Raw genomic sequence first — 11212 nt, 5'->3', positions numbered from 1 at the left:
CCCCGGGGGATGACACCGCCTCCCCCTCCGCCGAGGGCTCCTCTTGGGAACGGGGCTCGGCGCTGGGGAGCGACATGCCCAGGGCCGCTGGCACTCCACACCGCTGCAAGCCTGTGCCACAGTGCCTGGAGAAGTGCCTTTATAAACCAGCATTTATTACTTTATTTTTAATCTGTGTTATCGTTCAAACTGCACTCGACCTTTCAGACAACCGATCATAAAAGATCTTTGTGTTCTACAAAGACTGTTATGTCACACTAATAAAGCTTTTCAAGAGAGAGAAAGCTGCTGCTCTCCTAAGGACAGGTATGAAAACATGCCCGGTACTAAAAGTACTAAGTATTAAAACTACATAAATTCCCACCACTCACGTGGAGCAGCTCACAGGCTATGCAGAAAGTCTCCATTCATGCTCCCTGTCTGGCACTGAGGTGCTGCTCCCTGTAAGAAAGGCTCTGAGTTTCACCATACCTGGTAAGTTTAAGCATCACAAACAACTCAAAAGATAATTCCAAACTGCACTGCTTTGTTTTGTGAGTTGTTCATAACAAATAGATACTGGGATATAACAGAGCATGGACAGGGAGCAACCCATTGCCGTTTCTCCTGGCACTGGCAAGCATGTTGCAAGTACCTTCCTGTTCAGGAGAGCCTGGCTGCACTCGGTACTAAAAGTACTAAGTATTAAAACTACATGAATTCCCACCACTCACGTGGAGCAGCTCACAGGCTATGCAGAAAGTCTCCATTCATGCTCCCTGTCTGGCACTGAGGTGCTGCTCCCTGTAAGAAAGGCTCTGAGTTTCACCATACCTGGTAAGTTTAAGCATCACAAACAACTCAAAAGATAATTCCAAACTGCACTGCTTTGTTTTGTGAGTTGTTCATAACAAATAGATACTGGGATATAACAGAGCATGGACAGGGAGCAACCCATTGCCGTTTCTCCTGGCACTGGCAAAAAAAAAAAAAAAAAAAAAAAAAAAAAAGTAGCTGCTTGCTAGAAATAACACTGCCAGATAACATTTAAACCTGATCGATCCCACATTCGTACCTTTGCAAGAGTGCAGAGTCTGAACCGTGACATATCTGCAGAACACTGCTGAGCTTCTGGTCATAGGTCCAGTGGTAGAGACAATTCCAGATAAAATAATGTCAACTATAAAATAATAGTAGTCATACACAAGTCAAACCACATTTCTAGATGTTAGTATTTTGCCATGTTATAAAAACAGCTTCCTGAAAAAGGTACAGCAGTATTTCAAATGTCTTCCCCAGGCTTCTCCTCATTGTTGTCTTACACACCTACAAAGAAGCTTTGTACATTGAGAGTGTACAAATGGCAACAGCACCCAGGCACTTATAAAGGTTTTGGGCATCTTTTTCAAATTTTAATTTGAACTATAAGCAGCCTAGAGAATAACCCCAGGTGAAAAGGAAATATTTCACCCATATCATCAGATATATTTATTAAAGAACTTAAATATTTGGCCCTAGTACAAAGGAAAGGTGAATGAATTCCTGGGACTTACTGAAGCTGTCAATGAGGAAACACTTCATGTTTCATACCGCCAAGGTAAGTCAAAGGGAAATTGGCAGCAGCCCAGTAAATGATTAAAGGTCCCACTGAATTACACCAGCAGTTCATGAAGCAAAATCAGAATTCTTTTGAAACACCACTCAAGCTTATTTTACCACAGTTTCCCTCCCTCCCTCAATTTGCCTTCTGCCTTTTGTGAATGGAGGTGTTTCTGCAAATTTGATATTAAGCTCCAGAATGGAAAATAGAGAAGATAAATTTTTCAGAAACAAGCAACTCAGTAGTTTAGGTTTATAAATCATTAGTCTTAAAAAGGATTGTCAGTGCAATCAGAATGGAATGGGTTGCACCATATATTAATTTAGGAGCAAATGTAAAGGGGACATTTCAGTCAGACCTCAGTGGCAATAAAAGCTGTAAAGACTTTTATACAAAAGTCTGCACACTAGATTAAAAAATAACCAGAATACAAGATAGAATTATTTTTCAAAATGATAAATTTTACACAAGACTAAGACTAAAAATGATGCATGCAATAACAAATGGAGCACTTAAGAATTACCATCTTTATTCTGAATAATTTGAGACTAACCACAGTTACTTTAGCACCATGAAAAACATTAAACATTCATTTTTTACCTTCTAACAAAGCAGAACTTGAAAAACTGGAGTTAAGGCTAGCAAAACATGTATCCTTTAATATCAAAAACAACATACAAAATATGATGTCTATAAAGATGCTTAAAGATGTTGTCAATATTAGCAAACACTTTGGTATAAAATCACTCTAATCTTAGCAGACGCACTTCCAAAACATTACAACTGTTGACACCACATATACAGACTAGAAGGCATACTGCACATATGCCAAAGTTTACATGACTAGAAACTCACTGGCTGGCTGGAACTCTAATGGTGCTGGGCTTGTCAACAGGGAGACACACAAAGAAAGGGTTCATTTCTCCTCAGCCATCTCTCACATTCCAGTACTACACCTCCCCTGGGGAAATGCAGAACATTTGTGCACACCCTGGCCAAAACACATTGTATTTATAGATACATTCACACACATTCTAAATAGCAGAGGGTCCTTTCTGACTTCTGTAACACTTCCAGCTCTCCAAAGGGGAATCCAGACCCCAGATCAGGCATTACCTCTGCTCCCTGCTCAGAGGGCCCAGCTGAGCCCCTCTGCAAGCAGCGAGGTAGGGAACTGCTCCCCATGCCAGCACAGGGAGAACCCAGCTGCTTAAGCCAACCCATATGGATGACCTGAAGGATTGTAGCACTGATTCCCAACGTGACATACTCCCTTTGGAGCTGCAAGGAAGCACCTCCTGTCCCTTTGGCATGTACTACCTGAGGCAAGGCACTCAGCAGGGCACTTCTGCTTTTCAATGGCAGCGTCCCTTTTTTTACACCACGAGCCTTCGATCAAAGCGTCCACCCGGTACCTGCGAGAGCTGCCTCCAGCAAGGGTGACCCAACCTCACACCTCCCACGGCTCCAAAACCTGCCTGCTCTGCCGGGCTGTGGCTGCTCAAGGGTTTCATCCAGGGAAGGCTGGAAAGTACCACCCATATCCAATGTGGTGGGCATCAGTTTGACAATCCAGTGTCTCTGCAGGGAGGAGGGAATGTATATGCCCAGACATTATGCATGAAGTGCCAAAGGAGAACAGTGTCAGTTTGTCTGCCTCATCTGATGCCAAATACACCCTGAAGAAAGGCCACAGAACAGCTGTAGCATCTTTGACTTGTGGGAGCAATTTTCAGGGACAATAAATGGTCACTGGAAATAAAATTAGAAAAATAATTTAAATGCTAATGCTGAACAGAAAAAGACCTGGATGCAAGAAATTCTAACTATGTTATAATTTGAAGTCTGGGTTTGAGACTTGTACAGGTCTTCAAAAATAGCCAGGACAAATCCAACAGTACTTTTTTAGTTATACATTGGATACTGTTGCATAGATGAGATGTAAATAAGAACCCAAAGGGTTTCCATTATTTCAGACTCTTTGCTGAACAGTTTTCTTAAGATCAAAAGGATCTCATACCTACTGAAAAGGTATTAAACCAATCAAACCTTGCTCAAAATTAGTATTGGTTTCAAGATCTGGTGTATTAAATGACAGCATCAGGTAGGACTGGAAATGTCACGCTGCCATTTTAAGTAAACCTCTTTCTACTCATCTTCTTCCAAAGATTTACTCTGAGAACATTCAATGAAAAGATAATTACTATGTTTATAGGATAGGAGAATAATGTCTATGGAAGGTACTCTATGAACTGTTCTCAAGAGAGAGATATATCAGAATGATTTAAGGGTCTTCTTGAATTAAGCTACTGTTTTAATGTTAGAATCTACCCCCAACAAGATTAAATCTGGCATGATTTGAGTCATCAAAATAGGATTTCAGCAGGTTTCCCATGAACAGGTTTTCACACCTAAAAATAAATCGTTACAAAATCTTATTTACATTTATTCCATTAAAATAAAATCGAATATTCAGGCCTTTTCTCCACTTTTGCAATATTCAATATTTTTTAAAATAAATTTACTAAATAGTTGCTATTTGTGTAGGGTTTCTCATGTTTTAGTTAGTTTGGGGATTTATTTGCGTTTTTTTAAAGAGTGTCATCTAACCTCATTTTTAAAACCCTCAAGGCATACAGAATCTAGTATCTCTCAATAAGATTCTCAGTGGTTGGTCAGCCTCAGCACAAACAATTTGAGCTTGTTTTTCATCTTACCTAGCCTTAGGACACAAACACCTTATGCTTTTGTCCAGAAAAGAGCATTTGCTACTGGACATTTCCCCCACAGATACAAGCCAACAGAAAGGATGCTAACAGAGTTCTTATGCAGTAATTTGCTTTATCTCCTCTGAAAAGCCTTTCCAATTTTAGCATTGTTGCAAAACAAGCACTGGCATCAGAAATGGGTTTGTTATTCCGACACCATCACACCAGCAGAGCTTCCTTACCCCTACCTCTGCTTCCCTCTCATCCAACATCCCACTCAGTAGCTGGTTTTACCATAGGAATCACTCCTAAACAATTAGTCATTGTACCCTCCTCATGAAGTCATGGTTTTTGTGGTTTTTTGGTTTGTTGTTTTCGGGATTTTGTAAATTTTATGCAATTTTAGTTACTCAAATATGAGAGTTTGGATTTTTATTTTTTTTAAACAGCATGGCAATAATTAATCCACACTATTGTTATACCATTTCCGTGTCATTTGTAAAACTTAACAACAATTATTTTCTATACTCTCCCAGATAATTTACAGAGATACAGAGTAGCACGTTGGGAAGATGCCATAATACACACCAAGATACCTGGTCACAATCATTTCAAATTGCACCAGTGATAAAAAAAAGCAGCAGCTTTGTTTTTGGTATAAAACTCAGGACTAAAAACACATGAAATGCAAGATCTGTGATTAACACTAATTTTCCATTACAGAACAACAAGAAACAGGAGTCTTTTACCACACTTAGCCAACACCTTCTGCATTGCCCAAATGGAAAATAATACTGAATATCACGTTCTACAGAAACACTCCAGACAAGAGCAGCATTGGCTGTCAGCATCACTTTTGTAATGAAGGCAGTAATTTTAATTAACACTACTATGCATATTTTAATGCCTATTTTAGAAGTACTTACAATGTGCCAAAGCACAAGTTCCAATGAACCTGAAGGGACCTCGGTTTTACAGACTGGCTTCATTCACATTCCCCCCACCCCCCCCCACCTCCAAGTCCCTCCACATGTGTCTTTCTAACATTTTAAGATTCAATTCTTTTAGACCTCATTCATGCAAAGTAGGGATTGAAATTCTGCTATATAAATAAGTCTGAGCTTTGGTCTACAATAATTAGGATGCTTTGCTTGATTATATTTAAAGAACTTCTGTCAGTTGCTAGATGTAAACATTAAATGCAATAGTATTGCTGTTTTGGATGGGTTTTCTGAGCAATTTACTACAACACTGGAAAAAGAAGAATGAAAATAGAAAAAACAATAAAGGTTATAATTTAAAAAAAGCAAAACAGTATGCCTCCATGGTTTATGTAAAGAACAAGAACAGTTACTTATTAAAAAAAGCACTTAAATATGCATTTTGTCCAGATCACATTTAGTTTACTCTTTACTATGACGCTTTTAAATGAGGCAACAAAAATTATTGAATGGATATTAAATGGTATTAAATGGACATGAAATAAAGAACGACTAAGTATTCCAGTGATTGCTGAACCATTTCCATGGATAAGCAATGTGATTAGAAGTGTTTTATGATAAACTGAAAAGCAGTGTTTTCATCTCGAAGTATTATGCTTTTAAACATTTTTCAGAAAAAGAAGTTACTTGTTTGACAAACAGTGCATAATACCTAAGAATACATAAGCAATGGGGACATTTAAGATGTTAAGCAAGAAATAGGACATGCAAAGACATTTATTTATATTTGAATAAAATATGGAGCCATATAACCTACAGGCAAATGAGCACAGCTATAAAGACCTGTAATAAACCTGCATGTTCACTTAGTGCAAAAATCTTTAATTGCTGAATGTTGTTTTAATAGCTCATGTATATTTCCACTTTAAAAACAACTTGGTATTGCACTTAGAATGTATCCTTTAAAGCTGTCTTGGTTTTAAGAACAAAAAAAAGAAATCTTAACAAGTACAACAGAATAATTTGAAATTTAGTCTAATTCACAATACTGCTCCAAAGAATTAATCAGTACAGTTTCAAAACTATCTACTACTCTGAGTTTTGGCTGAAAAAAGATTTATACAAATATACCTTAAAGGTATTGCCTTCACCAAATAATAATAATAATAATTAAAAAAAAACTATTATTCAGCAGCTTTACTTCTGAATGTGTTTGCACTTGGAGCTTGGTTTGCCCATATTCAAAACCTGAGCCCATCAGAAATGCCATTCTTAATGTTCTTTGTCTGGGTTACTGTGAAAGGTGAATGCAAACAAGTGAGTGTTTCAACAGTTGTTTAATAATTTAGCTTTCTAAAGAAAAAATCATTTTGGCAAAAAGATGCATATTTGTGTTCATGATAGAGAATTATAAAAGACTGTAAACAGCATGAGAAACTTCAAAAAACAGATCAGTCATAAGAGCTACTACATTATCCAATATGAACACCCAGGGGTGTGCCTGCAGTGGATGGATCATAGGTACCATTGAAGAATCCCAGGTCAGTGAGGAAAAACAGCTTTCACATTTCCAGAAATCAGTTCTGATGGATTAGAAAAATATTCTCTTCACACACAGAATCACTACACTCGTACACACTAAAGCTACAAAACTTCAAATATCTTGAAAATGTGGCTTGAAATCAAATTTAAAGACTTGTCCAAAAAGTTCAATGGTATAAAAGATTCTTGTAGCAGTTTTGCAATTTGAGCAATAGTTCAAGACTTCTTCAGTATCATATAATATCTTCAGCCAAAAAGTAGAAATCTATCTTCAGTAGGAGGAGGTCGGATGGTACAGGGAAAAAAAAAGAGGCATCAAAGGCCAGAATCCAGTTCTTTGACTGGCTTTTCTGTCGTGTCTGACACCAAAGTGCTTTCATTTTCCAGCATTTTCTCAGTAGTTTCTCCATCAACAGGTTTTGCTCTCTCTTTCAACTTCTGCCGTTCATGGACCCAGGGGATGAAACACAAAATAGCTCCTCCAACAAGGGGAGGGACTCCAGCCAGGTAAAATGCTACATCATAGGTGCCAAGCTTATCCCGCAGCAAACCTGGAAAGGCACGAAGTTACCACTCATAAATAAAGGGGCCTCAGGAACCTACAAAAACCAGGTCGTGGCTTCAGATGCAGAAACCCAAGAGCTGGCACAGATTATAAACCACTAGAGCCTGACAACCTGATGGCCAAACAGAGGTGTACATGTAGGTAAAAAGGTATTCCAGAGTTGATCTGGAGCAGTAATGAAGAGCTCAGTATGTCACCTCTCAACCAACTAAAAATTGCTTAATTACCATCCACTAAAAACATGCACCATCTTTCCTATTTGAAAGTTGCTCATCTGAGCTTCTCCAGCACTTGTATCTTGCCATGACTTACAGAAACTCTCCCTCTTTTGGTAACAGTTACCTTTGATCAATATGCCCATTCCTCTAATTCTAGATATGCTCCATTTATTGCATCCCTAATAGCCTCTTATTAAAAAATGTGTTTTCCAATAATTCACTCTAATTGCTCTCTCCAAATTCCTCCCATTAGTCAAATTCTATATAAGTATTAATAGCTGTAACAGTATATCCAGATCAGGAAGCACCTACTCTGTGCTGTTCCAGTTTTAAAATTTTGTCCTTTATAATGCTGCATAGTTCAATTACATCTTATGAAGTACCTTTCAGTAGCACTCACCAGACTTCAGGGTAAATTACCACTGAAAATCATCAGTGGTGAGGAATACAGCTTTAGCTATTTCTACCTCCCAAGAACTTCCAAGTTTTCATCTTCAAAACCTGTACTTTGTCAGTCTCCCACCAAAGAATGAATAAAGCCAGCGTTCCCACGCATGAGGAGCAATTAAATAGACCAGAGTCTTTATCCTCACAATGGTTTTAACATGAGCAAATTTTGGAATCCAGTTAAATTTTAGATTTTAATTTGGAGCCCCTCTGTAACACAAGCAACCAATAGGCCATCACTTACACAGCATGAAAAATGTCAGGTCCTAAATCCAACTGGAAACCTATCTATTTTTATTTTGAGGAATGTTTCATATCTGCATAACAATGAAAAAGACTGAGCAAACTTTGAAGAGCGAAGTAAATTAATAACCCATGAGCAGCAGTTAAATTCACTGTATCTTCTCAAGCACACACCGAGAAAACTTCAACATCAGTGCTCTGCACATGATGCAGGAATGGGAAACACGGCCGTGCAAACATGGTAACATTTACACCTACAAACCCTGCCTACACTCACCTGCAATGGGTGGACCAACTGTCATAGGCACTGACATGAGTCCAAGCAGAAATCCAATGGCCTGGGAGACATCCTGGGCCCCAACGAGCTCGAAGGCAATCGGTGCCATAATGCAAATGAAGCACCCATCAAACAGACCCATGAAGAGACAGACAGCAACAAGAGCTCCAAAGACATTGCACAGAGGAATCATCATAGACATCAGCCCAATAAAAAAGAATGAGGCCACCTAAATATGAACAAGGAAAAAAATACAAAAACACATTGCACCAAATTTGCAAATCGTAAGGGACCAGATGAACTTCCTTACATTAGCAGTGAATTAAACTGTCTGCCTGTATTTACTTTAAAATAATCAGTCTCCATGGATTACCACCATCAGAAGTTACATAACAAGATAAAACAAACACATATAACTCATGACAGGCAAAGAAATCCCACTACCCATTTTGGAATCTTTGAAAATGCACTTGTAATCCATCATCCTACAGTGATTGTGTAAGGTCATTCTCTCTCATTTGTGTAAGGTCACTGTTTTAAGTAAAAATATCAGTATTATGAGCGGTTTTTTCAAGGTGCTTGTATTCAACAGAAGAGAAAACATTACAATTTTTCTATTAAAAAAATATCCTGATACATTGGCGTAGTCATTGCATACTTACAGAGATTTTCTAATATAACCTGAGATTATTTATTTGTTTTAGATAAAGGAATAAAACTGTCTTTCAGCAAAATTAAAAAGAAAACAAAAGAGTTTTGCCTGTGCACCATCCATGTTTCAGCATTGGAAATCAATGTCCCACCTAACCACAATAAAACACCAGGCAATCTAAATTTCTTCATGGTAACAAATACTCCAGCAGAAAGGTAGTTCTTTCCTAAGAATTTTTTATTTCCATAATGCAGTGCAGACAATCCCCACAAGATGTCTCCCTTGCTATTCATTTTAAGAGACCACATGGCGACCACCTCGTGGTTGCCAACATGAAAGTGAGCTCTAAGCTTTTCCAAAATCCCACACTAACACTGCTAGTTTCCCAAAAAATATCATTTATAAGCGTGGAGAGAAAGAAATGTATATCCCCCTTCATCTCCAAGCTTTAGCATTTCCAGAAGCCAGGACTCCTTCTGCAAAATCTCCTCAACTAAGCGCCTCTTAAATTCCCATGGCCATACCCCTGGCGTACTACGCGCAGAACACATTTGACACCAAATTAGTGCCTGTCAAAGATCAAGATATCCAAAATCCTTAATAGAGAAACATGGGTTAATTTTGTCCCCTTTCTACAACCATTATGGAATCAGGCAATAAAGCAGAGAAAGCAGAATCTAGAGAATCCCCAAAGGTTCTCACTCACATGCTAATGATCAGTAATTTCTTTCATTTCCAGCTGAAAACAGCCAGCAGGAAACAGACATTCTCTTAGCACTAAAAACAAAAATCACAGATTCATGAACTTTGCACCAAAGGCTCCTAGTATCAAAAACCATACACTGAGTTTCCTAGAGTTTTGAAACTTCCCAAATTTGAATCTCCAATCGGTTAATTCTGCTTACTTATTAACAGTACCCAAAACCAAATCCTTCAGAATACACAGTTCTGAAGGAATATAGAAACAATAAAGACATACCTGTAAATAAATTTTTTTTGCACCAGGAATATAATCTGCAACTCTGCCAAAGACCAATCTGCCAACACCTGAAGTAATGCCCAGACATAGCAGAAGCACTTCTTCTGGCACGCTGTCACCAAATCTGTCTTTTACATGATTCATCTGTTTTAAAAGAGAAAATAAATTTGCTTTAGAGTTAAAAGATAGACCTTGGAAAACTTGAGTCAAATAGAAGTAATCTGTCAATCTCAGACTTACAAACTCAGCTACAAATGGGCATCTGACTTACTCTGCTTTTACAGATTTTAAAATGCAGTATTTAGCGCAGTACAATAAAAACAATCTGAAATGTGTTGTTGCTTTAACCACAATTAATGAACTTAATTCAGGAAAACAAGAAGGCTCTAATACAAAAAAAAAAGCAAAAACAACCAAAGTGTTCTCTCCAACCACTCTCAATTTACTAGTCATAGATTCAAAGTAACACAGAAGCCCCAGGGGCTGTTGCTTCCCTGACTGCGGCTCTCTCAGGTGTGCAGGACTGAGTGATTAATGGGAATCACTGCAATGCTGCTCTGTGCATTAAGACAGACACACAGGCTACCACACTTGCAACATAGCTCAGGGCAGGAGCAAGCAGCAGAGAGCTGGAGACCAGACAGTGCAAGTAGAAGAGGCCCTCCAGAACGTCTCATCCCAACATCCATAATGTCCAGGGGCAAGGAGGAAGAGAGGCAGAAACCAGCTGCAGTTCCAAACACAACAGCAAGCACTCACTCCCATGAGAGGGTGCAGCTACAGCAGCAATGAACACAGAAGAATGATTTACCAGCCACTTCGGCCTGAAGATCTAAAGCAACTGATCGATGCTCCTGGCAGCAGGCCATCAACCACAACAGGATGAACTACCAGTGTCAGTAGTTTCAACTTTTCAAGTCACGTTAAAAAAATATATATATATATCACCAGACTGGCTTGATGGATTTGGATTTTTTTTATATTCTCTCTACTTCCACAGTGGTTTTTGTTTGTGGGTTTTTTTGGTTTTGTTGTTGTCTTTTTGGTGGGTTGTTGTTGTT

At 38.5% G+C, this 11212-nt stretch overlaps 1 protein-coding gene across 1 annotated transcript in view; it reads right to left on the bottom strand.

Moving 5' to 3' along the window:
* Nucleotides 1-2087: 2087 nt before the first annotated feature.
* The window catches only part of SLC16A10 (solute carrier family 16 member 10), a 27461-nt gene continuing 18336 nt past the window's right edge, over nt 2088-11212 (bottom strand). The window contains exons 3-5 of the mRNA XM_017739409.1: nt 10152-10295; nt 8521-8749; nt 2088-7321 (exon numbers count right to left, since the gene is read on the bottom strand). Of these exons, the coding sequence (XP_017594898.1) occupies nt 7086-7321; nt 8521-8749; nt 10152-10295 (609 nt within the window). The 3' untranslated portion in view covers nt 2088-7085. The remainder of the gene's footprint in view (nt 7322-8520; nt 8750-10151; nt 10296-11212) is intronic.

The sequence above is a fragment of the Corvus brachyrhynchos genome, unplaced genomic scaffold, assembly GCF_000691975.1.
Source record: "Corvus brachyrhynchos isolate BGI_N302 unplaced genomic scaffold, ASM69197v1 scaffold14, whole genome shotgun sequence".
Lineage (NCBI taxonomy): Eukaryota > Metazoa > Chordata > Aves > Passeriformes > Corvidae > Corvus > Corvus brachyrhynchos.
Note: the sequence above shows the minus strand (reverse complement) of the source record. Positions and strands in the feature narration are given on the sequence as shown.